This window comes from Oncorhynchus clarkii, chromosome 13 (genome assembly GCF_045791955.1).
Source record: "Oncorhynchus clarkii lewisi isolate Uvic-CL-2024 chromosome 13, UVic_Ocla_1.0, whole genome shotgun sequence".
NCBI classification, from domain to species: domain Eukaryota; kingdom Metazoa; phylum Chordata; class Actinopteri; order Salmoniformes; family Salmonidae; genus Oncorhynchus; species Oncorhynchus clarkii.
Genome location: NC_092159.1, coordinates 56,888,145 through 56,914,286, shown reverse-complemented (window position 1 = coordinate 56,914,286; position 26,142 = coordinate 56,888,145). Strand labels below are relative to the sequence as shown.

Below are 26,142 nucleotides of genomic sequence, written 5' to 3'. Positions count from 1 at the left end.
TGACCCGAGGGCACCTTGAGGGTCGATAACAGGAACGGGGCAATTTTGACCCTAGGACAACGGGAGGGTTATATAATAGCCCCAGATATAAGGTTTACATCTAATTGTTGTATAAGATGAATGAGTGAGTATGATACTGTTTACACAATTTTACAATGTGATTTTGGACTGTTTAACTTCTTACTGTATAGGGGGCAGCATTTTCACTTTTGGATAAATAGCATGCCCAATTTCAACTTCCTGCTACTCATGTCAAGAATATAATATATGCATAGTATTAGTAGATTTGGATAGAAAACACTCAGAAGTTTCTAAAACTGTTTGAATCATGTCTGTGAGTATAACAGAACTTATGTAGCAGGCAAAACCCCGAGGACTAACCGTTCAGAATTTTTTATTTTGAGGCCTCTGTCTGTTCACTGAGTTCTCATTGGGAAACGATATTTCTTAGGAACTTGTTTTCAGTTCCTACCGCTTCCACTGGATGTCACCAGTCTTTGGAATTTGGTTCATTTGTCCAATGAAGTACGGCCATCTAAGAACTGCGTAACACTGTTGAGAGTTGCGCAATACTTGAAAAGTAGCTTGGTTTGTTGTCTTCCTGTATTGAACACAGATAGACCCGTCTTCAATTTGATCGATTATTAGCGTTTAAAAATACCTAAAGTTGTATTACAAAAGTAGTTTGAAATGTTTTGGCAAAATTTACAGGCAACTTTTGAAATATTTTGTAGTGACGTTGCGCAATTTGGAAGCTGTTTTTTTCTGGATCAAACGCGCCAAATAAATGGAAATGTTGGATATATATGGACGGAATTAATCGAACAAAAAGGACCAATTGTGATGTTTATGGGACATAATTGGAGTGCCAACAAAAGAAGCTTGTCAAAGGTAAGGCATGTTTTATATTTTATTTATGCGTTTTGCGTAGCGCCTGCAGGGTTGAAATATGCTACCCTCTGTTTATTGTTGTGCTATCATAAGATAACAGCTTCTGATGCTTTCCCCCGAAAAGCCTTTTTATAATCTGACATGTCGGCTGGATTCACAACGAGTGTAGCTTTAATTTAGTATCTTACATGTGTGATTTAATGAAAGTTTGATTTTTATATAATTTTATTTGAATTTGCCTCGCTGCATTTTCCCTGGCTTTTGGCCAAGTGGACGCAAGCGTCCCCTATACATTAAGAAGTTAATGAAGGAAAACTCAAAAAGGGAATTGGATTTGAACTAAGTCAGAGGACCGCCCCTGAGCCCAGTTAGGGTCAGACATCCTGGGACAGCCCTTTTCTGCCTTTCCGAATAAAACCCAACTTTGAGAAATTATCACCAGACCATGTTTTTCCCCATTAGGGGAGGACAAAGGTTGTAGACCATTGCTGAATATTTTAACCATACCACATGGTTAAACTCTTAGACTATCGATACCGACAGAATGAGAACAAGTCTTTGATATTAATTACTAGTCTGCAGCTAGGAATTCGGTGTCATTGAACGCGAAGAACGACAACAGCCGAAACATCCATTCTATAACGACTGTCACGTTGAGGGAGACGGACAATTCTACGAAAGAGACAAACTTTTAACCAGCAATCAAGACGACACACTGAGCGTAAACATATATTGATTGCAATTGTTCCCGAATGAGTGAGCGTTCATGTGTAAAGGATTAGCATTTTAATTGTTGTAATTATTACTCTGTAGTGACTTCTTGGTCGACCCCCCCCCCCCCCCCCCCCCCCCCCCCCATTTCCCCTTTGTCTAACAAGCCGCCATGCCGGTTCAGCCCACTAGGGCACATTTTCCTATCATTACATTTACCTTTGTTTGTTTGTTTATGCATTTCTGTGAATTACTTAGTAATAAATAAATTATTTAAGACAGTTGATGTATGGATGACTCATAGTGAAGACTGGGTTCGTGCAGATAACCAACCATTTACGACGTTTGGAATGAGACTAACTTGAGGTAAAGTAAATAATTCATTAATTCGAAGACTAATTGATCAGATAAAATACTTATTTTCCACCATAATTTGCAAATAAATTCATTAAAAATCCTACAATGTGATTTTCTGGATTTTTTTTTCTCATTTTGACTGTCATAGTTGAAGTGTACCTATGATGAAAATTACAGGCCTCTCTCACCTTAAGTGGGAGAACTTGCACAATTGGTGGCTGACTAAATACTTTTTGCCCCACTGTACACCTCTGGGAGACAGAACGCGTCTCCTTCCTGGGCGGTATGACGGATAAGTGGTCCCATGGTGTTTAAACTTGTGTACTATTGTTTGTGCAGATGAACGTGGTACCTTCAGGCGTTTGGAAATTACTCTCAAGGATGAACCAGACTTGTGGAGGTCTACAATTTTTTTTCTAAGGTCTTGGCTGATTTCATTTGATTTTCCCATGATTTCAAGCAAAGAGGTACGTAGTTTGAAGATAGGCCTTGATTTACATCCACAAATGCACCTCCAATTGACTCAAATTATGTCAATTAGCCTATCAGAAGCTTCCAGAGCCATGACATCATTTTCTGGAATTTTCCAAGCTGTTTAAAGGCACAGTCAACTTAATGTATGTAAAATTTTGACCCACTGGAATTGTGATACAGTGAATTCTAAGTGAAATAATCTGTCTGTAAAGACTTGTTGGAAAAATTACTTTGTCATGCACAAAGTAGACGTCCTAACCGATTTGCCAAGACTCTAGTTTGTTAACAAAAAATGTCTGTCGTGGTTGAAAAACTAGTTTTAATGACTTCAGCCTAAGTGTATGTAAACTTCTGACTTCAAATGTATGTTATGAAACTGTTAGATATCACTTGTTAGATATTACTGCACTGTTTGAGCTAGAAGCACAAGCATTTCTCTACACCCACAATAACATCTGCTAAACACGCGTATGTAACCATTAAAGTTTTATTTGAATTAATGTATTGGCTCTTTTGAGAAGGCAACTACACTGAACAAAAATGCACCTTCGATGGCCACTGGTACGCTGGAGAAGTGTGCTCTTCACGGGTGAATCCCGGTTTCAACTGTACCGGGCAGATGGCAGATAGCAGATAGTGTGGGCTTCGTGTGGGTGAGCAGTTTGCAGATGTCAACATTGTGAACAGAGAACCCCACCGCCACCATGGGGCAATGGTATGGTATAAGCTACGGACAACGAACACAATTGCATTTTCTTGATGGCAATTTGAATGCACAGAGATACCATGACGAGATCCTGAGACCATTGTCGTGCCATTCATCTGCCGCCATCACCTCACGTTTCAGCATGACAATGCACGGCCCCATGCCGCAAAGATCTGTACACAATTCCCGGAAGCTGAAAATGCCCCAGTTCTTCCATGGCCTGCATACTCCCCAGACATGTCACACTTTGAGCATGTTTGGGATTCTCTGGATCAACGTGTACGACAGCGTGTTCCAGTTCCCGCTAAAATCCAGCAGCTTTGCACAGCCATTGAAGAGGAGTGGGACAACATTCCACAGGCCACAATCAGCCGCTTGTTCAACTGTCACACTGCATGAGGCAAATAGTGGTCACACCAGATACTGACTGGTTTTCTGATCCACACCCCTACCTTTTTTAAAGGTCTCTCTGACCAACAGATGCATATCTGTATTCCCAGTCATGTGAACTCCATAGATTAGGCCCTAATGAATTTATTTCAATTGACTTATTTCCTTATATGAACTGTACTTCAGTAAAATCTTTGAAATTGTTGCATTTATATTTTTGGTCTGTGTAAATTTTAAAAATGCATTTAAAAATGGCACTGAGTTCTGTGTCTTAAATCTAAAACGATGTTCCAAAAAATGCTTAAAATAAGGAAAAGCTGCACACAAAAAAATATACATCTGTCGAAGCTGGAGGCTGGGGAAGTCAATATGGAGACTGGGGAAGTCAAGATGGAGGCTGGGGAAGTCAAGATGGAGGCTGGGGAAGTCAAGATGGAGGCTGGGGAAGTCAAGATGGAGGCTGGGGAAGTCAAGATGGAGGGTGGGGAAGTCAAGATGGAGGCTGGGGAAGTCAAGATGGAGGGTGGGGAAGTCAAGATGGAGGCTGGGGAAGTCAAGATGGAGGCTGGGGAAGTCAAGATGGAGGCTGGGGAAGTCAAGATGGAGGCTGGGGAAGTCAAGATGGAGGCTGGGGAAAGTGCATTATTTGTTCGACATTGAAGGATGTTTTTGCAAGTGTCATTTTCTGAGAATCTTTCTGAAGACTTTTTGCAGACAATTTCTGGACTTGTTTTTTTATTTGCCTTTCTGTTCTAATAATAAATATTTTTATTGTGTATTCTACTCCAATCACTGTCTCCTTAGAGGTATTTGCGCCACTCTTCTCCCTCCCAAGTTAAGAACCTGTTGTCCTCTATGGCTACGGTATCCTTTATTGCCACAAATACCACACCATAGTACAACTCCATTATATATCTATCACTCTGGTGCCTTACACATGTAGATTATCCCAATGAGAAAATCTGGTTGAAATGTCATCATTTCAACACATTTAGTTACATTCATGTAGATTACAGCTTAATTCACAGTGTTCAAGCATTTGAAACAAACTATAAACTGGTCTGTGGTTCAAGTGGGCAATTTGGAAATGTTTACAGCAAGTAACACCTTTATTGTCTTGCATTACTACAATCACTTGCAATGTCTGTACAAAGGTGTGTGTCTGTGTGCTCATTGATGCTTACCCTGTATAAGGGGGTACTTGACCATTAGCATCAACAACCAGCGTAGGGTTGTCCCTGTGGTGTCTGTACCAGCAGAAAACAGGTTGGCCACAGAGGATATCAGGTTGTTGTCATGGTAGTGAGAGTTCTTGTTGCCAGATTCCTTATACATAGAGAAAAAGCATTTTAAAAGGGGAGAAAATATTTGTTTTCCCTCAAAAGTCTTGGTCTAGCAGTCTTTGCATTCTTTTTCGAAGGTCAAAAATGTGCTTTCAAAAATGTGTTTTTACATATAACTTCTACACACATTTTACATACAAGGTGTAGCAGTCTTAGCTGCAGCCTCCAGAACACATACTCTGAGTGTACAGAACATTAAGAACAAATGCTGTTTCCATGGATTAGACCAGGGTGCAACTCAATATTAGGAAGATGTTCCTAGTGTTTTGTACACTCAGTGTATACCGCAGCAGCCTGGGCCCAATGCCATTTCAACATAATCTCTCCTATATTTTCTCCATTCTCTATCACATGGGCCATTTACCCATTCTCAATGCCCACTAAATTCCTAGATGTTATTCATTCAAAGAATTAAAATGTTTTATTATTGGGGGAATAGATCAGCTTTAATATTGCAGATGGAAGCTACAATCTATCAATGTAAATGTCAGCATCATTTCCAATCCCCCATATTGTTTTTGTAAATATGAACAGTCCATTCGGAAAGTATTCAGATCCCTTGACTTTTTCCACATTTTGTTTATTTATAGCATAATTGTAAAATTGATTACATAATTTTTTTCCCTCAATCTACACACAATACCCCATAATGACAAAGCAAAAACAGGTTTAGACATTTTTACACATTTATAATGAAATAGAAAATGGAAATATCACATTTACAGGGCTGAGATTCATTCCTACTACACCGGCTTCGATGCGCGTCTTATTTGGCAGGGCTTGCAAACTATTACAGACTACAAAGGGAAGCAGAGCCGCAAGCTGCCCAGTGACACGAGCCGACCAGACGAGCTAAATAACTTCTATGCTCGCTTCGAGGTAAGCAACACTGAGGCATGCATGAGAGCATCAGCTGTTCCGGACGACTGTGTGATCAAGCTCTCCGTACCTGACGTGAGTAAGACCTTTAAACAGGTCAACATTCACAAGGCTGCGGGGCTAGATGAATTACCAGGACGTATGCTCTGGGCATGTGCTGACCAACTGGCAGATGTCTTCACTGACATTTTCAACATATCCCTGATTGAGTCTGTAATACTAACAGGTTTCAAGCAGACCACCATAGTCCCTGTGCCCAAGAACACTAAGGCAACCTGCCTAAATGACTACAGACACATAGCCTTTTCCCACCTGGACAAAAGGAACACCTACGTGAGAATGCTATTCATTGACTACAGCTCAGTGTTCAACACAATAGCACCCTCAAAGATCATCATGAAGCCAAGGATCCTGGGACTAAACACCTCCCTCCACAACTGGATCCTGGACTAACTGATGGGTCGCTCCCAGGTGGTGAGGGTAGGTAGCAACACATCTGCCACGCTGATCCTCAACACTGGAGCCCCTCAGGGGTGCGTGCTCAGTCCCCTCCTGTACTCTGTTCACCCACGACTGGTGGCCTGGCATGAATCTAACACCATCATTAAGTTTGCAGATGACAACAGTAGTAGGCCTGATCACCGACAACGACGAGACATCCTATAGGGAGGAGGTCAGAGACTTGGCCAGGTGGTGCCAGAATAACAACCTATCAACGTAACCAAGACTAAGAAGATTATTGTGGACTACAGGAAAAGGAGGACCGAGCATGCCCCCATTCTCATCAACGGGGCTGTAGTGGAGCAGGTTGAGAGCTTCAAGTTCGTTACTGTCCACATCACCAACAAACTAGAATGGTCCACACATACCAAGACAGTCATGAAGAGGGCACTACAAAGCCTATTCCCCCTCAGGAAACTAAAAAGATTTGGCATGGGTCCTGAGATCCTCAAAAGGTTCGACAGCTGCAACATCGAGAGCATCCTGACTGGTTGCATCACTGCCTGGTACGGCAATTGCTCGGCCTCTGACCGCAAGGCACTACAGAAGTTAGTGCGTACGGCCCAGTACATCACTGGGGCTAAGCTGCCTTGATTTGATTTGATTTACAGTGGCTTGCAAAAGTATTCACCCCCTTGGTAGTTTTCCTAATTTGTTGCTTTAAAACTTGGGAGGAAAATATATTTTTTGGGAGGGTTTGTATAATTTAATTTACACAAGATCTATCACTTTGAAACGCGAAACTGCTTCAGCTCTTTCAAGTTGGATGGGTTCCGCTGGTGTACAGCAATCTTTAAGTCATACCACAGATTCACAATTGGATTGAGGTCTAAGCTTTGACTAGGCCATTCCAAAACCTTTAAATGTTTTCTCTTAAACCACTCGAGTGTTGCTTTAGCAGTAGTTCTAAACTAGAAAACAGGCATTATAGACAGGACAGGAGCAAGAGGGAAAACTCTGGTAGGTATGAATAAAACAAACTGGCAATAGACAAACAGAACACAGGTATAAATACACAGGGGATATTAGGGAAGATGGGCGACACCTGGAGTGGGGGTGAAAAATCAGGTGAAAGACAGGTGAAAGATCAGGGTGTGACAGAAGCTGGTTGAGAAAATGCAAAGCTGTCATCAAAGGCAAAGAGTGGCTTTTTGAAGAATCTCAAATATGAAATATATTTAGATTTGTTTAACACATGATTCCATATGTGGTAGTGGTAGTGTATATGAGAGAGAGCAAGTGAGCGAGAGAGCTTTTTGAAATACATTTTCTTTTATTGTTTCCCCTAACCCTACCACCCCTCCCCTAATTGAAGTAAATTAATGGACAACAACACTCGAGTGTTGTAAACACAAACACTCTATAATTTTGTTTACTTGATAGCTACCTACACAAATAGCTAGCTAGAACAAAGTGTTAATAATACTTCCAGCTTATACAGTACATAATATCTACATTTTATGGACACAATGTATTTTAAAAATAGTCATATTTTGTTTGTTTTTAATCCTCTCCTTCAGCTACCCTCAAACCCACCCATCTATCTCTGAAGACCATTCAGTTTGATTTATATTTGCCATATATTTCTAACTGTGCTGTTTCACAAACGTTCTGAACCTATATACATTTTACCAACACAGTATATTTTACATGAGTTATCTTGTTTTTAACTGTAGTGAGATTTCATACCTCCAGGGTTTGCTTTCGGACGAGGAACGAGTCCACAAAGCCTCTACACATGTGAGGGTTGAGAGTCTCCTTCATCCCCCGCACCAGCTCCTCCATCTCCTTCTTGTTGTTCTCAATATTCTTCAACAAAAGCTTCTTGCTTTTCAGCCAAGGGCCCAGCCAGGGGAACATGTTGTACAACTATCTCCCCATAAAAAAGTAAAGCATGAATTACCCTCTTTTAGTCTAGTACACATTTGAATAATTATTTAATTAAATGTGACCAGTTTGCCATTATTCTCTCAGTGAGAAACAAAATAAACATAATGTACCTGTATTGAAACGGAGCCACTAATTCGGAGGTTGTCGTTGGCTCGTTTTACAGTGGCTTTGAACTTGGGGTCAGAGTATTCAAACCTGCTGCCGTACACAATGATGGAGATTATGTTGGAGACAGCATAATTCAATGGCTGGGATGTGTCGAATGCTTTACCTGTTACAAAGGACATCAGAAATTGAATTAGCAAACCTAGGGGGGGGGGGGAAATTATGTAACCTGTTTTTTGGTTTTCAAATCAGAACTACAAGTTCTTACCCTTGTGATTTTCAAACACTTCAATAAGGTAGTGAGATTCCTCTAAGATTTTCTCTTCAATCCTTTTTTTGCCCATCCCAAAGTCTCTAAGGTTTGCCAGGGCAAAGCGCCTCATCTCTTTCCATGATTCGCCATTGCCAAACAGAATACCTACCAGTATTGAAAAATAATATTGTTCAGGTGTCAGGAATGAATCATGTAAGGAGAAAATACATTTGTCAACTATTTGGGTCTGTTGTTGTAGCACCAAATATACTTGCTTGACAGAATATTGTCTAGAATGCAACAGTTAATCAGATTACAAGTTTCTCATATCCCACATTACCATGTCCATTGGTGAAATCATAGAACACAGGAAGCATGCCCCTGTCCCCAAACTCCTCTGCATGGTTGACCAGCGCCTGATTGACCGTCTTGTATCCTGCCAGGATGACCACTTTTGTGGGTCCAAAATGAACCGTGAAAACAGACCCATATTTCTTGGACAGCTGTAGAACATAAAATAAGACTAAATGCATGGTTTATTAAAGGTCCAGGACAGTGAAAATCATGTTGTTGGTCAAATTGGATGATATTTAAATGTAACCAGTTCATAGCAGTTTGACCCAAGTATGAAAAAGTATTGTAGCTGGTACATTGGAAAAGCTGATAAAGTTACTGGTCCCTTCCCCCCATGTCAAACACTTAGATTCATGAGGCAGGCATTACCTCTGGCTTTATGCCATGTCACGTAAAGCCGGAGATGTTAAACACCAATGGTAGAGTCTTATAATCTTAACTAATTTAAATATGTTACACCTTAAAACCATCATCACATGTACGCATCATACGGCTTTGTTTACAAACAGTAACATAGCTTAAGCGGATCTTGGCAGAACTAAACTGGTAACTAAGCCCTTTTTACCTGCGTTGTGACTTTTAGCTAGCAAGCTACTTACCAGAATTCTAAGTCAGTGTTAATTTAACTACACTGATTTCCAGAAAATGAAGACAAACAGCATTGGCTGCACCGAAAGTTATGACCATGTCACGCGAGTGCAGTGCACATTTTGAGCTAAGTTGCTTTATCAATTGGGGAGAACATTCAATGGGTCTTGTCAGGATGCTACTCCTGAAGACAGATGCTATACCATCATTGACAGTGGATCTTTCAAGTGCTGTCCATAATGTAGTCTGATGCGGTTGCTGTAACTGTTTTGACTTATGAACAGTATATTTTCTGTTACACACCTGATAGGGATGGAAGAACAAAAACCATATAGACTAAGACTGAGAACTGCCAACATACAGCTGACATGAAGGAATGTTGTCTTCAAAAGGAGTATAGTCAGGAGAGCAACTTTGGTTAGGCTACTATGGTGACCATAGGTTAGGCTACTATGGTGACCATAGGTTCGGTTACTATGGTGACCATAGGTTAGGCTACTATGGTGAGCTAGCGTTGAGCCTTTTCATTTTCAATACGTATCGATCACCCATTTGTCTCTGCCTGCAAATTGTTCTCCTAAAAAGGTAGACTAACTTATAGGACTATGCAAAACGTAGCAAGTGTCGCTGTCATTGTTGCTGCTTCCAGTTCAGTAGCCATACCTGTGAGATCAGGTGCGCATGTGGTATCAATTAAATAGAGTAGGCTGTAGCCGGTGATTGTCACACAAGTAAATGTAGGTCTCATGGTAATGGAGGTTAATTAAGATAAACCCATTTACCATCTCCTGGCTTCCACACAGCCTATAAGCCACTGATGCAGACCTTTGGAACAGCTACATTTTAAAAAGTCTAATAAATCCATGTAATATAGCCTACACCTTCACAATAAATCCATGTAATATAGCCTACACCTTCACAATAAATCCATGTAATATAGCCTACACCTTCACAATAAATCCATGTAATATAGCCTACACCTTCACAATAAATCCATGTAATATAGTCTACACCTTCACAATAAATCCATGTAATATAGCCTACACCTTCACAATAAATCCATGTAATATAGCCTACACCTTCACAATAAATCCATGTAATATAGCCTACACCTTCACAATAAATCCATGTAATATAGCCTACACCTTCACAATAAATCCATGTAATATAGCCTACACCATCACAATAAATCCATGTAATATAGCCTACACCATCACAATAAATCCATGTAATATAGCCTACACCTTCACAATAAATCCATGTAATATAGCCTACACCTTCACAATAAATCCATGTAATATAGCCTACACCTTCACAATAAATCCATGTAATATAGCCTACACCTTCACAATAAATCCATGTAATATAGCCTACACCATCACAATAAATCCATGTAATATAGCCTACACCTTCACAATAAATCCATGTAATATAGCCTACACCTTCACAATAAATCCATGTAATATAGCCTACACCTTCACAATAAATCCATGTAATATAGCCTACACCTTCACAATAAATCCATGTAATATAGTCTACACCTTCACAATAAATCCATGTAATATAGCCTACACCTTCACAATAAATCCATGTAATATAGCCTACACCTTCACAATAAATACATGTAATATAGCCTACACCTTCACAATAAATCCATGTAATATAGTCTACACCTTCACAATAAATCCATGTAATATAGTCTACACCTTCACAATAAATCCATGTAATATAGCCTACACCTTCACAATAAATCCATGTAATATAGCCTACACCTTCACAATAAATCCATGTAATATAGCCTACACCTTCACAATAAATCCATGTAATATAGCCTACACCATCACAATAAATCCATGTAATATAGCCTACACCTTCACAATAAATCCATGTAATATAGCCTACACCTTCACAATAAATCCATGTAATATAGCCTACACCTTCACAATAAATCCATGTAATATAGCCTACACCTTCACAATAAATCCATGTAATATAGCCTACACCTTCACAATAAATCCATGTAATATAGCCTACACCTTCACAATAAATCCATGTAATATAGCCTACACCTTCACAATAAATCCATGTAATATAGCCTACACCTTCACAATAAATACATGTAATATAGCCTACACCTTCACAATAAATCCATGTAATATAGCCTACACCTTCACAATAAATCCATGTAATATAGCCTACACCTTCACAATAAATCCATGTAATATAGCCTACACCTTCACAATAAATCCATGTAATATAGCCTACACCTTCACAATAAATCCATGTAATATAGTCTACACCTTCACAATAAATCCATGTAATATAGCCTACACCTTCACAATAAATACATGTAATATAGTCTACACCTTCACAATAAATCCATGTAATATAGCCTACACCTTCACAATAAATCCATGTAATATAGCCTACACCTTCACAATAAATCCATGTAATATAGCCTACACCTTCACAATAAATCCATGTAATATAGCCTACACCTTCACAATAAATCCATGTAATATAGCCTACACCTTCACAATAAATACATGTAATATAGCCTACACCTTCACAATAAATCCATGTAATATAGCCTACACCTTCACAATAAATCCATGTAATATAGCCTACACCTTCACAATAAATCCATGTAATATAGCCTACACCTTCACAATAAATCCATGTAATATAGCCTACACCTTCACAATAAATCCATGTAATATAGCCTACACCTTCACAATAAATCCATGTAATATAGCCTACACCATCACAATAAATCCATGTAATATAGCCTACACCTTCACAATAAATCCATGTAATATAGCCTACACCTTCACAATAAATCCATGTAATATAGCCTACACCTTCACAATAAATCCATGTAATATAGCCTACACCTTCACAATAAATCCATGTAATATAGCCTACACCTTCACAATAAATCCATGTAATATAGCCTACACCTTCACAATAAATCCATGTAATATAGCCTACACCTTCACAATAAATCCATGTAATATAGCCTACACCTTCACAATAAATCCATGTAATATAGCCTACACCTTCACAATAAATCCATGTAATATAGCCTACACCTTCACAATAAATCCATGTAATATAGCCTACACCTTCACAATAAATCCATGTAATATAGCCTACACCTTCACAATAAATCCATGTAATATAGCCTACACCTTCACAATAAATCCATGTAATATAGCCTACACCTTCACAATAAATCCATGTAATATAGCCTACACCTTCACAATAAATCCATGTAATATAGCCTACACCTTCACAATAAATCCATGTAATATAGCCTACACCTTCACAATAAATCCATGTAATATAGCCTACACCTTCACAATAAATCCATGTAATATAGCCTACACCTTCACAATAAATCCATGTAATATAGCCTACACCTTCACAATAAATCCATGTAATATAGCCTACACCTTCACAATAAATCCATGTAATATAGCCTACACCTTCACAATAAATCCATGTAATATAGCCTACACCTTCACAATAAATCCATGTAATATAGCCTACACCTTCACAATAAATCCATGTAATATAGCCTACACCTTCACAATAAATCCATGTAATATAGCCTACACCATCACAATAAATCCATGTAATATAGCCTACACCATCACAATAAATCCATGTAATATAGCCTACACCTTCACAATAAATCCATGTAATATAGCCTACACCTTCACAATAAATCCATGTAATATAGCCTACACCTTCACAATAAATCCATGTAATATAGCCTACACCTTCACAATAAATCCATGTAATATAGCCTACACCATCACAATAAATCCATGTAATATAGCCTACACCTTCACAATAAATCCATGTAATATAGCCTACACCTTCACAATAAATCCATGTAATATAGCCTACACCTTCACAATAAATCCATGTAATATAGCCTACACCTTCACAATAAATCCATGTAATATAGTCTACACCTTCACAATAAATCCATGTAATATAGCCTACACCTTCACAATAAATCCATGTAATATAGCCTACACCTTCACAATAAATACATGTAATATAGCCTACACCTTCACAATAAATCCATGTAATATAGTCTACACCTTCACAATAAATCCATGTAATATAGTCTACACCTTCACAATAAATCCATGTAATATAGCCTACACCTTCACAATAAATCCATGTAATATAGCCTACACCTTCACAATAAATCCATGTAATATAGCCTACACCTTCACAATAAATCCATGTAATATAGCCTACACCATCACAATAAATCCATGTAATATAGCCTACACCTTCACAATAAATCCATGTAATATAGCCTACACCTTCACAATAAATCCATGTAATATAGCCTACACCTTCACAATAAATCCATGTAATATAGCCTACACCTTCACAATAAATCCATGTAATATAGCCTACACCTTCACAATAAATCCATGTAATATAGCCTACACCTTCACAATAAATCCATGTAATATAGCCTACACCTTCACAATAAATCCATGTAATATAGCCTACACCTTCACAATAAATACATGTAATATAGCCTACACCTTCACAATAAATCCATGTAATATAGCCTACACCTTCACAATAAATCCATGTAATATAGCCTACACCTTCACAATAAATCCATGTAATATAGCCTACACCTTCACAATAAATCCATGTAATATAGCCTACACCTTCACAATAAATCCATGTAATATAGTCTACACCTTCACAATAAATCCATGTAATATAGCCTACACCTTCACAATAAATACATGTAATATAGTCTACACCTTCACAATAAATCCATGTAATATAGCCTACACCTTCACAATAAATCCATGTAATATAGCCTACACCTTCACAATAAATCCATGTAATATAGCCTACACCTTCACAATAAATCCATGTAATATAGCCTACACCTTCACAATAAATCCATGTAATATAGCCTACACCTTCACAATAAATACATGTAATATAGCCTACACCTTCACAATAAATCCATGTAATATAGCCTACACCTTCACAATAAATCCATGTAATATAGCCTACACCTTCACAATAAATCCATGTAATATAGCCTACACCTTCACAATAAATCCATGTAATATAGCCTACACCTTCACAATAAATCCATGTAATATAGCCTACACCTTCACAATAAATCCATGTAATATAGCCTACACCATCACAATAAATCCATGTAATATAGCCTACACCTTCACAATAAATCCATGTAATATAGCCTACACCTTCACAATAAATCCATGTAATATAGCCTACACCTTCACAATAAATCCATGTAATATAGCCTACACCTTCACAATAAATCCATGTAATATAGCCTACACCTTCACAATAAATCCATGTAATATAGCCTACACCTTCACAATAAATCCATGTAATATAGCCTACACCTTCACAATAAATCCATGTAATATAGCCTACACCTTCACAATAAATCCATGTAATATAGCCTACACCTTCACAATAAATCCATGTAATATAGCCTACACCTTCACAATAAATCCATGTAATATAGCCTACACCTTCACAATAAATCCATGTAATATAGCCTACACCTTCACAATAAATCCATGTAATATAGCCTACACCTTCACAATAAATCCATGTAATATAGCCTACACCTTCACAATAAATCCATGTAATATAGCCTACACCTTCACAATAAATCCATGTAATATAGCCTACACCTTCACAATAAATCCATGTAATATAGCCTACACCTTCACAATAAATCCATGTAATATAGCCTACACCTTCACAATAAATCCATGTAATATAGCCTACACCTTCACAATAAATCCATGTAATATAGCCTACACCTTCACAATAAATCCATGTAATATAGCCTACACCTTCACAATAAATCCATGTAATATAGCCTACACCTTCACAATAAATCCATTATCTATTTTAAACAGGTCTAAAGAAACATGAATAAAATGTAGTCTATTTCAGAAAAACAGATTAGCATACTCTGAGTTGTCCTTATGTTAGGCCCTGTTATGGCTATGCCATATGGCTGTGGGCTCACTAGTTCATTTAGCAGACAAGATTTACTTAGAATTCCAAGGCATTATTTTATAATATGTTATAGTATAAAGAATACAACTGAACAAAGCTATATTCTCCAAACGATTTGAGGTAGTGCACATGTGGATATTCTGTGTTAAGAGGTTAACATAGAAATAGCTACTCCTATATGCTTCATTTAGATGTTCTTTAGTTGTTCTACAAAACGTTGTGCTATATGTTTTGATTTTTAATACGGTAAGGCTGCATGATGACTGATGATTTGAAAAAAGGTGCTTGAAGGGCATGACCTCTGCTTTGTGCACATTTCATTAATCTCTCATTCACAATTTGACAAGCACTTGATAATGCCTTGAATTTCACAGCGGCATCCCCTTTGTGGCTGTAAAGCACCCTAAAAATGATCCATGCCTTTGTTGTGCCCTTCTGAGTGCTGCATGCTCTCCATACCATCACGTGTTCGTTCGGGTCTTTCTCACAGGCTAGATGTTGGAAGAACTGTCCACATTTACTTTTCGTCAGCCAACAAGGTGAGTAGGCCTAACGAACAGCAAAAGCACTAGCCTATGTCAATCTACTATCCCCCATATTACAAAAGTAAACCTATTCTATTCGAGAAATAAGTATTCCGGACAGTTGTGGGACGCAATAGATCCCAAATTAATACAACCACTAACATTAAACATTTTTTTTTACGCAATGTGGCTGACGCAACAGATCAGAATGTTTACCTTGAAATGTTAAACCATTAGGCTATTTCTTCACATTAGAAGCACAGCAATGCTGTTCATCCTTCACTCATACTGTCAAAAATACCCTCGTAAAACTGCCTATTCTACCGATCCTCGACTTCGGCGATGTAATTTTCAAAAAAGCCTCCAACACTCTACTACGCAAACTAGATGCAGTCTATCACAGTGCCATCCATTTTGTCACCAAAGCCCCATATACCACCCACCACTGCGACCTGTATGCTCTAGTCGGCTGACCCTCGCTACATAGACCCACTGACTCCAGGTCATCTATAAGTCTATGCTAGTTAAAGCCCCGCCTTATCTCAGCTCACTGGTCACCATAACAACACCCACCCGTAGCACGCGCTCTAGCAGGTATATTTCACTGGTCATCCCCAAAGCCAACACCCACTTTGGCCGCCATTCCTTCTAGTTCTCTGCTTCCAATGACTGGAACGAATTGCAAATATATATATATATATATGTATATATATATATATATATATATATATATATATATAATTTAAAAAAATATATATACAGTGCCTTGCGAAAGTATTCGGCCCCCTTGAACTTTGCGACCTTTTGCCACATTTCAGGCTTCAAGAAGAATCAACAACAAGTGGGACACAATCATGAAGTGGAACGACATTTATTGGATATTTCATACTTTTTTAACAAATCAAAAACTGAAAAATTCGGCGTGCAAAATTATTCAGCCCCTTTGTAGCCCCTTTAATACTTTGTAGCGCCACCTTTTGCTGCGATTACAGCTGTCGCTTGGGGTATGTCTCTATCAGTTTTGCACATCCAGAGACTGACATTTTTTCCCATTCCTCCTTGCAAAACAGCTTGAGCTCAGTGAGGTTGGATGGAGAGCATTTGTGAACAGCAGTTTTCAGTTCTTTCCACAGATTCTCGATTGGATTCAGGTCTGGACTTTGACTTGGCCATTCTAACATCTGGATATGTTTATTTTTGAACCATTCCATTGTAGATTTTGCTTTATGTTTTGGATCATTGTCTTGTTGGAAGACAAATCTCCGTCCCAGTCTCGGGTCTTTTGCAGACTCCATCAGGTTTTTTTCCAGAATGGTCCTGTATTTGGCTCCATCCATCTTCCCATCAATTTTAACCATCTTCTCTGTCCCTGCTGAAGAAAAGCAGGCCCAAATCATGATGCTGCCACCACCATGTTTGACAGTGGGGATGGTGTGTTCAGGGTGATGGGCTGTGTTGCTTTTACGCCAAACATAACGTTTCGCATTGTTGCCAAAAAGTTCAATTTTGGTTTCATCTGACCAGAGCACGTTCTTCCACATGTTTGGTGTGTCTCCCAGGTGGCTTGTGGCAAACTTTAAACGACACTTTTTATGGATATCTTTAAGAAATGGCTTTCTTCTTGCCACTCTTACATAAAGGCCAGATTTGTGCAATATACGACTGATTGTTGTCCTATGGATAGAGTCTCCCACCTCAGCTGTAGATCTCTGCAGTTCATCCAGAGTGATCATGGGCCTCTTGGCTGCATCTCTGATCAGTCTTCTCCTTGTATGAGCTGAAAGTTTAGAGGGGCGGCCAGGTCTTGGTAGATTTGCAGTGGTCTGATACTCCTTCCATGTCAATATTATCGCTTGCACAGTGCTCCTTGGGATGTATAAAGCTTGGGAAATCTTTTTGTATCCAAATCCGGCTTTAAACTTCTTCACAACAGTATCTCGGACCTGCCTGGTGTGTTCCTTGTTCTTCATGATGCTCTCTGCGCTTTTAACGGACCTCTGAGACTATCACAGTGCAGGTGCATTTATACGGAGACTTGATTACACACAGGTGGATTGTATTTATCATCATTAGTCATTTAGGTCAACATTGGATCATTCAGAGATCCTCACTGAACTTCTGGAGAGAGTTTGCTGCACTGAAATTAAAGGGGCTGAATAATTTTGTACGCCCAATTTTTCAGTTTTTGATTTGTTAAAAAAGTTTGAAATATCCAATAAATGTCGTTCCACTTCATGATTGTGTCCCACTTGTTGTTGATTCTTCACAAAAAAATACAGTTTTATATCTTTATGTTTGAAGCCTGAAATGTGGCAAAAGGTCGCAAAGTTCAAGGGGGCCGAATACTTTCGCAAGGCACTGTATATATAAAAATGAATTGCTGAAGTTGGGGAATTATCTCCCTCACTAACTTTAAACATCAGCTATCTGAGCAGCTTACCCATCGCTGCAGCTGTACATAGCCCATCTGTAAAAAGCCCACCCAACTACCTACCTCATCCTCAAATTTCCTTTTTTGCTCTTTTGCACACCTGAATTTCTACTTGCACATCATCATCTGCACATCTATCACTTCAGTGTTAATTTGCTAAATTGCAGTGTCAAGTGTGATGCAGTGTCAAGTGTGCTCCCTCTCTGGCCTCTAGGTCATCAGGCTGCTCATTATCCCTCACACCTGTCACCATCGTTGGTTTTCCAGGACCAGATAGGCTACACAAGTGGCACACATTGAGTTGTAATGACTCCAGTGATATCGCCATTTCCACATATTTATTGTATCAAAATGGTAGCCTATAATGGCATATACATGAATAGGCTACTTGATGGCCAACAGAGGCAAATGTATCATTCTCCATATTTAATGTCAGTTTCATTGAGGATTTCTCTAAGCAGTCAACATTAGAATGCAGTTTAAACCCCCTCTGAGTCGTTTTCCAGTGCTTCGTCTCCATTATTTCTTGATGTATCCAGGCTGTATCACAACCAGCTGTGATTGGGAGTCCCATAGGGTGCGGCGCACAATTGGTCCAGCGTTGTCCAGGTTTGGCCAGTGTAGGCCGTCATTGTAAATAAGAATTTGTTCTTAAATACTGTTAGGTATTCAACTGACTTGCCTAGTTAAAAACGTATTAACACGTTTTATGGACAAAAAGGGTTGGAAATAGGTGTCTCCATAATGACTATTTAAATAGCTTTCCTACAACTGGTAAAAAGATGTCAATGTGCACTGCTCTCTTAGCTCAGACAATAACTGCAGTGCTCTCTCAACATCCCTCTGGCCCTCCCTTTGGGGGCAGGAGGGGGGGGGTGGTAAGTGACAGAATTAAGTGTGGCTGTGTGGCGACAGACATAATAAAAAAATTACAAGCGACAGATGGGATTTTCGAGAGTGCCTGCCCCAGATACTTTCATTAGAGACAATGTTTGTTTTTTCGCATTGTTGGTAATTTTGTACATAATGTCCTGCTCCCGTCTCTTATGCCTGAAAAGAGCTTAGGTATATCAGATCAGCGATTACTCACCTCGAACTGGACGCAGATTTTAGTGAAGAGAGCACGACAACATATTTTCCCTCTCAGGAGACTGAAAATATTTGGCATGGGTCCCTAGATCCTCAAAAGGTTCTACAGCTGCACCATCGAGAGCATCCTGAATGGTTGCGTCACCGCCTGGTATAGCAACTGCTCGGCATCTGACCATAGGGTGCTACAGAGGGTAGAGCGTACGGCCTAGTACGTCACTGGGGCCAAGCTTCCTGCCATCCAGGACCTATATACTAGGCGGTGTCAGAGGAAGGCCCAAAAAATTGTCAAAGACTCCAGACACCTGGCCTCCCGGGTGGCGCAGTGGTTAAGGGCGCTGTACTGCAGCGCCAGCTGTGCCCAGGCTCTGTCGTAACCGGCCGCGACCGGGAGGTCCGTGGGGCGACGCACAATTGGCCTAGCGTCGCCCGGGTTAGGGAGGGCTTGGTCGGTAGGGGTGTCCTTGTCTCATCGCGCACCAGCAACTCCTGTGGCGGGCTGGGCGCAGTGTACGCTAGCCAAGGTGGCCAGGTGCACGGTGTTTCCTCCGGCGCATTGGTGCGGCTGGACTCCAGACACCCAAGTCATAGACTGTTCTCTCTGCTACCGCACGGCAAGCAGTATCCGAGCGCCAAGTCTAGGTCCAAAAGACTCATTAACAGCTTCTATTTACATTACCCCCCCCCCCCCATGTTTTTACACTGCTGCTAATCACTGTTTATTATCTATGCATAGTCACTTTACCCCTACCTACATGTAGAAATGACCTCGACTAACCTGTACATTGCGTCAGTACCAGTATCCCCTGTATAATGCCTCGTTTTTGTTATTTTGTTGTGTTACTTTTGTTTATTTAGTAAATATTTTCTTTACTCTATTTCTTGAAATGCATTATTGGTTAAGGGATTGTAAGTCAGCATTTCACAGTAAGGTGAATGAATGAAGAGGAGGGAGTAAAATGTAGGCAAGTAATAAACATTTCAGAACTACTAGTCGAATAGGACATGGGAGAGATGACAAATTTTGTTTGAACTGCTGATTGTCCCTTTAACTAAGCTCTAAAAGCATCTAGAAGTTATTCAAAATAAATCAACCAAACAGACTGTGGAGATCAGTGTGTGACTTAAAACAATGCAGGTTCTACGAAACGCCCTGTGAAGTAAACAATGAATGAAATGTAAATATAAAAACAAACTAAAAGTTGTTGGAAGCAGTTCTGTAACAAATAAAGTATAATTCTATGTTGACACATATCTTCAGGAGTGATATTGTTGCAATATAAGTTGGATTAAAGTATGTGTGAGCTATTTTGGTGAGTTGTTTGGTCTGTGACAAGAAAACTATTAAGTTAGGGGTAAAAACACACACAACAATCCCTTTTAGCATTTATGACAGATACGATTTTCAAGCCAAATGCCTCTATTATGTGAGTGAATACACAGTGGTCATCATTTCACCTGTATTATTTGACAACACTTAACATTTAAAAACAACTGAAATGGAAAATTAATGGAGGAACATTCTCTGAAAACATTCATAAACTCAGAGCGAGTGTGGAAAGTAGGGCCACATCAAAATAAAAACATTTTAGAGGGCTCCTGTGTTGACAAAAGCTATTGCTAACTGGTTGAAACACCATGTACTCAACATATTGCTTTGACAATACATGCCTATTGAAACTAACTGGAAGTTTTATACCTGCTAAAATACCAACATTTTGAAAATATTTAGCCAGATAAAACAATGTCACAGATCATATCAACAACCACAACATAGTTTAATCTCAGGACTTCCTCTCACCTCACAGAGGCTGCGATAGGGCCTCTTGAGATCCAGCTGGAGCATGTTACCAAGCAGGGGCAGAGGCCTGGGTCCTGGAGGCTGCTTCCCCTGTTCCTCAGAGTTGGAACCAGAGGAGAGGCGGTAAAGGGCCAGCAGAAACAGCAGAGCCCCCAGCAGTGTCACTGTGCTCGATGTCTGGAGAAGACATTCTAAAAGAGACATCTTCAAACAGCTCTAACAGGGCTAAAAATAGTGACTACTTCCTGCTCATTGATCTGCCTGCCAATGGAGGCTCACCTTTTATAGAGCATGGAACAGCCTCAGGGGAGGGACTAAACATTCTGAAAAAAATGTGCTCTTATCTATGCAAAGGTTACTCGTCCTATGAGGAATTCCCATAGTTTATTAGACCATGATCAACACAAGATACAAGAAGGCAAGTGTAAAAATAAACATTTACAGACCTTTGAGGTTTGACTCTGTTAACCACCATCTTTTGAATATCATTTAGCAACTATTAGATGCATATTTCCAAATCTTTTTTCACAAATGCACACATTTTGGGGGCTTTCACATTTGACACTTTAGTGGGGTGTAAAAATATAAATGGCATGGAAACAACGTTGATTCAACCAGTGTGTGTGCCCAGTGGATTGATAGATCACGGTGCTGTGCCGACATAGACATAACCTGAACGACCGCTCAGCAAGAAAGAAGCCACTGCTCCAAAACCACTATAAAAAAAGCCAGACTACGGTTTGCAACTGCACATGGGGACAAAGATTGTACTTTTTTGGAGAAATGTCTTCTGGTCTGATGAAACAAAAATAGAACAGTGTTTCCATAATGACCATCGTTATGTTTGCAGGAAAAGGGGGAGGCTTGCAAGCCAGAGAACACCATCCTAACCATGAAGCACAGAGGGGGCAGCATCATGTTGTGGGGGTGCTTTGCTGCAGGAGGGACTGGTGCGCTTCACAAAATAGATGGCATCATGAGGAAAGAATATTATGTGGATATACTGAAGCAACATCAAGACATCAGTCAGGAAGTTAAAGCTTGGTCGCAAATGGGTCTTCCAAATGGACAATGACCCCAAGCATACTTCCAAAGTTGTGTAAAAATGGCATAAGGACAACAAAGTCAAGGTATTGGAGTGGTCATCACAAAGCCCTGACCTCAATCCTATAGAACATTTGTGGGCAGAACTGAAAAAGTGTGTGCGAGCAAGGAGGCCTACATACCTGACTCAGTTACACCAGGTCTGTCAGGAGGAATTGGCCAAAATTCACCCAACTTATTGTGGGAAGCTTGTGGAAGGCTAGTTTACTTTTGAGGTAGAAGAACACAAGTCATGTTTAGTGCATAAACTGTGTCAGAGGTATTTTCTGTCGACAAACATTTATTTGTAAAACTGTAGCAAACGGAACACTATGTACTTGGCGCTTGAGTCATGACGTCCATAGGGAAAAAAACATTAGCCAACTAAATGCAGGCATAATGTGCTGAAATCCATTCTATCATTTTACTTAATGAATGTTTGAAAACTGAAAACATTAGCCAGATAAAACAATCTTACAAATCACATCAACAACCTAGGACTGGGTGGTATGGCCAAAATATATATGATTATTTATTATTATAATAATAATTATTATAATAAAAGTTCTACATTTGCTGTATGAGTTGTGCATTACCCTAGGGTGGCCACATACATTCTAATTGATTTCAGTGGGGCTTTTCCATTTGGATTCATTTTATACTGTTTATAGTTCAACCAGAAGTTGAACTCATTTGAGATCATTTCCACACTGCCACATAGTGCTGCACGATACAGGCAAAAAATCTAGGCCTTATTTTTTCAAAAATATTGCAACTGTGATTTGACTTGCAATTTAGATCAAAACACTTGGTTGAACTGTTGGTACATGTTCTAATTCTATAGTTAGAATGTGATAGTGGGCAAAAAGCCAAGAGGTGTTCAAAGAATTAGAATACTAACAGGATCTCTATGGAGGAAGTACACTATATATGCAAAAGTATGTGGACACCCCTTCCAATTAGTGGTCTCGGCTCTTTCAGCCACACCCATTGCCGATAGGTGTAAAAATCAAGCACACAGCCATGCAATCTCCATAGACAAACATTGGCAGTAGAATGGCCTCACTGAAGAGCTCAGTAACTTTCAATGTGAACCGTAATAGGATGCCACCTTTCTAACAAGTAAGTTTGTCAAATTTCTCCTAGAGCTGCCCCGGTCAACTGTAAGTGCTGTTATTGTGAAGTAGAAATGTCTAGGAACAACAACAGCTCAGCCTCGAAGTGGTAAACCACACGGGACTGCCGAGTGCTGAAGCGTAAAAACTGGTTGCAGCACTTACTACCGAGTTCCAAACTGTCTCTGGAAGCAACTTCAGCACATTAACTGTTTGTCGGGAGCTTCATGAAATGGGTTTCCATGGCCGAGCAGATGCACACAAGCCTAAGATTACCATGGTGTAAAGCTTGCCGCCATTGGAGTCTGGCGCAGTGGAAACGTGTTCTCTGGAGTGATGAATCACGCTTCACCATCTGGCAGACCGACGGACAAATCTGGGTTTGGCGGATGCCAGTAGAACGCTACCTGCCCGAATGCATGGTGCCAACTGTACATTTTGGTGGAGGAGGAATAACGGTCTGGGGCTGTTTTTCATGGTTTGGGCTAGGTCCCTTAGTTCCAGTGAAGGGAAATCTTAACGCTACAGCATACAATGACATTCGAGACGATTCTGTGCTTCCAACTTTGTGGCAACCGTTTGGGGAAGGTCCTTTCCTGTTTCAGCATGACAATACCTCATTGCACAGATGCAGAAGAGTAGGGAGGTAAGGCAATAAATAGGCCATAGAGGCGAAATAATTACAATTTAGCGTTAACACTGGAGTGATAGATGTGCAGATGATGATGTGCAAGTAGAGATACTGGGGTGCCAAAGAGCAAATGGTTAAGTAACAATATGGGGATGAGGTAGTGGGGTGTGCTGTTTACAGATTGGCTGTGTACGTTCAGGTACAGTGATCGGTAAAGGAAGTGTTGGCTTTGGGGATGACCAGTGAAATATACCTGCTGGAGCGCTTGCTACCGGTGGGTGTTGCATACACACCCACACACAGGTCCAGAGGAAGAGAGACAGAGAGAGCCTGAGATTTCATTAAAGGTAAATTACATTTTAAAACCCTTCATTTCCTCAAAAATGTTACTACCAGCATTTAAACACATTACCATTATTAAAAGTTACTATGCAATATTAAGCTATACCTCAAATGTTTTCTTACTAAACATTTATATAAATACTACATATTACAACACAATACTACATTTTAATAGCCTTTAAATGTTTATGTATAATTGTTTTTGAACTGTGTTCATATAAATAAAGCCTTTGCTCCTTGATCAGGGCTTCTAAATCCACAGCTCGTAACTTGATGCAACCAGAGGGCCGAGGAAGAGACAGAAGACCAGAGGAAGAGCTGTCATTAGTTGAAGGTAAATACAGTACATGCTTCTTTTAAAAAAATGTTTTGCTGCAAAATGTTACCATAGCGTGAGAACATCCGGACAGGATGTCCATAAAAGGGCATATTACTACTATTATTATGTTGTAGGAAAGATTCTAAATGTGTTATGTTCACAGAAATAATGTTTCGAGTAACTTTCTCTCTGCTTGTAACCTAGCACCCTGCCTATCTCACACGCGCGTGCACACACACACACACACACACACACACACACACACACACACACACACACACACACACTTGTCATAGGACAAGACTAACACTTAGTTATACTCAGGCAGACCTACCCGGAAAATACTTTTTCATTTTACAAGGGGTCACAAGCTCCCTCCATAAGTTTACGAATAAACTTTACCAACTGTTTCAAATGGTCAAACTCAGGCCTCCCCATTCTCTACATAAATACCCAACTGTTTCAATGTTTACACTTAGGCCTCCCCCATTCTCTACATAAATACCCAACTGTTTCAAATGGCCAAACTCAGGCCTCCCCCATTCTCTACATAAATACCCAACTGTTTCAAATGGTCAAACTCAGGCCTCCCCCATTCTCTACATACATTTCCAACTGTTTAAAATTGTCAAACACATTCAACAGTTCAACAAGGTCACTCACTATACATCAATCACCAGGACATTTTTATTACAAACATATGCTTTACTTCAAAGGAACAGTTGCACGATCATGTTACATAAGCACTCACTCTATAGCATGAGAAAATCCGGACAGGATTTCCATAGCGTGAGAACATCCGGACAGGATGTCCATAAAAGGGCATAAACAAGTGACACTAAAAATAGATCTTCAATCACTTTTTGACACATGCCGTCTACTATATTCTCTCTGACAACATATAACAATTAGGTCTACATATATTTCCTATAGTTGACATATCAATAGATGTCAAATTGTACACATTTCTATAACATAAACTATACCATCATCTCTCTGGGTCAAAGCAATGGCCAAAAATGTTAGAGCACCATAGATGGATTCTGAATGAGTCGCTTAGTGTTATATGTATCTATATTTTTCACAGACCCGTCCATCCCCTCAACTCTCTCTGGGCCAAAGTAATGAGCACAATAGAATGTATGATTGAGTTAATTGCTGAATGATAGTGTAAATTAAGAAACAAACATTGGAATTGCCTGCAGAGTAGGGCATGAAGGCATCCCTCTTAACAAATCAATCTTTCTCATCCAGAAAGTGGGCGGGGTTAAAGGTGTGTGAGCTCTCCTATTCACTCCC

At 39.5% G+C, this 26,142-nt stretch overlaps 1 protein-coding gene and 1 pseudogene across 2 annotated transcripts in view; one reads left to right on the top strand and one right to left on the bottom strand.

The window, feature by feature from the left end:
- Window positions 1-21,639, bottom strand: part of LOC139365158 (cytochrome P450 2K1-like) — a 30,160-nt gene extending 8,521 nt beyond the window's left edge. The window contains exons 1-6 of one of the 2 annotated variants that reach the window (XM_071102595.1): window positions 21,354-21,639; window positions 8,841-9,003; window positions 8,516-8,665; window positions 8,253-8,413; window positions 7,942-8,121; window positions 4,714-4,855 (exon numbers count right to left, since the gene is read on the bottom strand). In XM_071102595.1, the coding sequence (XP_070958696.1) occupies window positions 4,714-4,855; window positions 7,942-8,121; window positions 8,253-8,413; window positions 8,516-8,665; window positions 8,841-9,003; window positions 21,354-21,557 (1,000 nt within the window). In that variant the 5' untranslated portion in view covers window positions 21,558-21,639. The remainder of the gene's footprint in view (window positions 1-4,713; window positions 4,856-7,941; window positions 8,122-8,252; window positions 8,414-8,515; window positions 8,666-8,840; window positions 9,004-21,353) is intronic. The other variant, XM_071102596.1, reaches the window with a different exon arrangement.
- Window positions 1-25,063, top strand: part of LOC139365160 (cytochrome P450 2K1-like) — a 129,067-nt pseudogene extending 104,004 nt beyond the window's left edge.
- The last annotated feature ends 1,079 nt before the right edge of the window (window positions 25,064-26,142 follow it).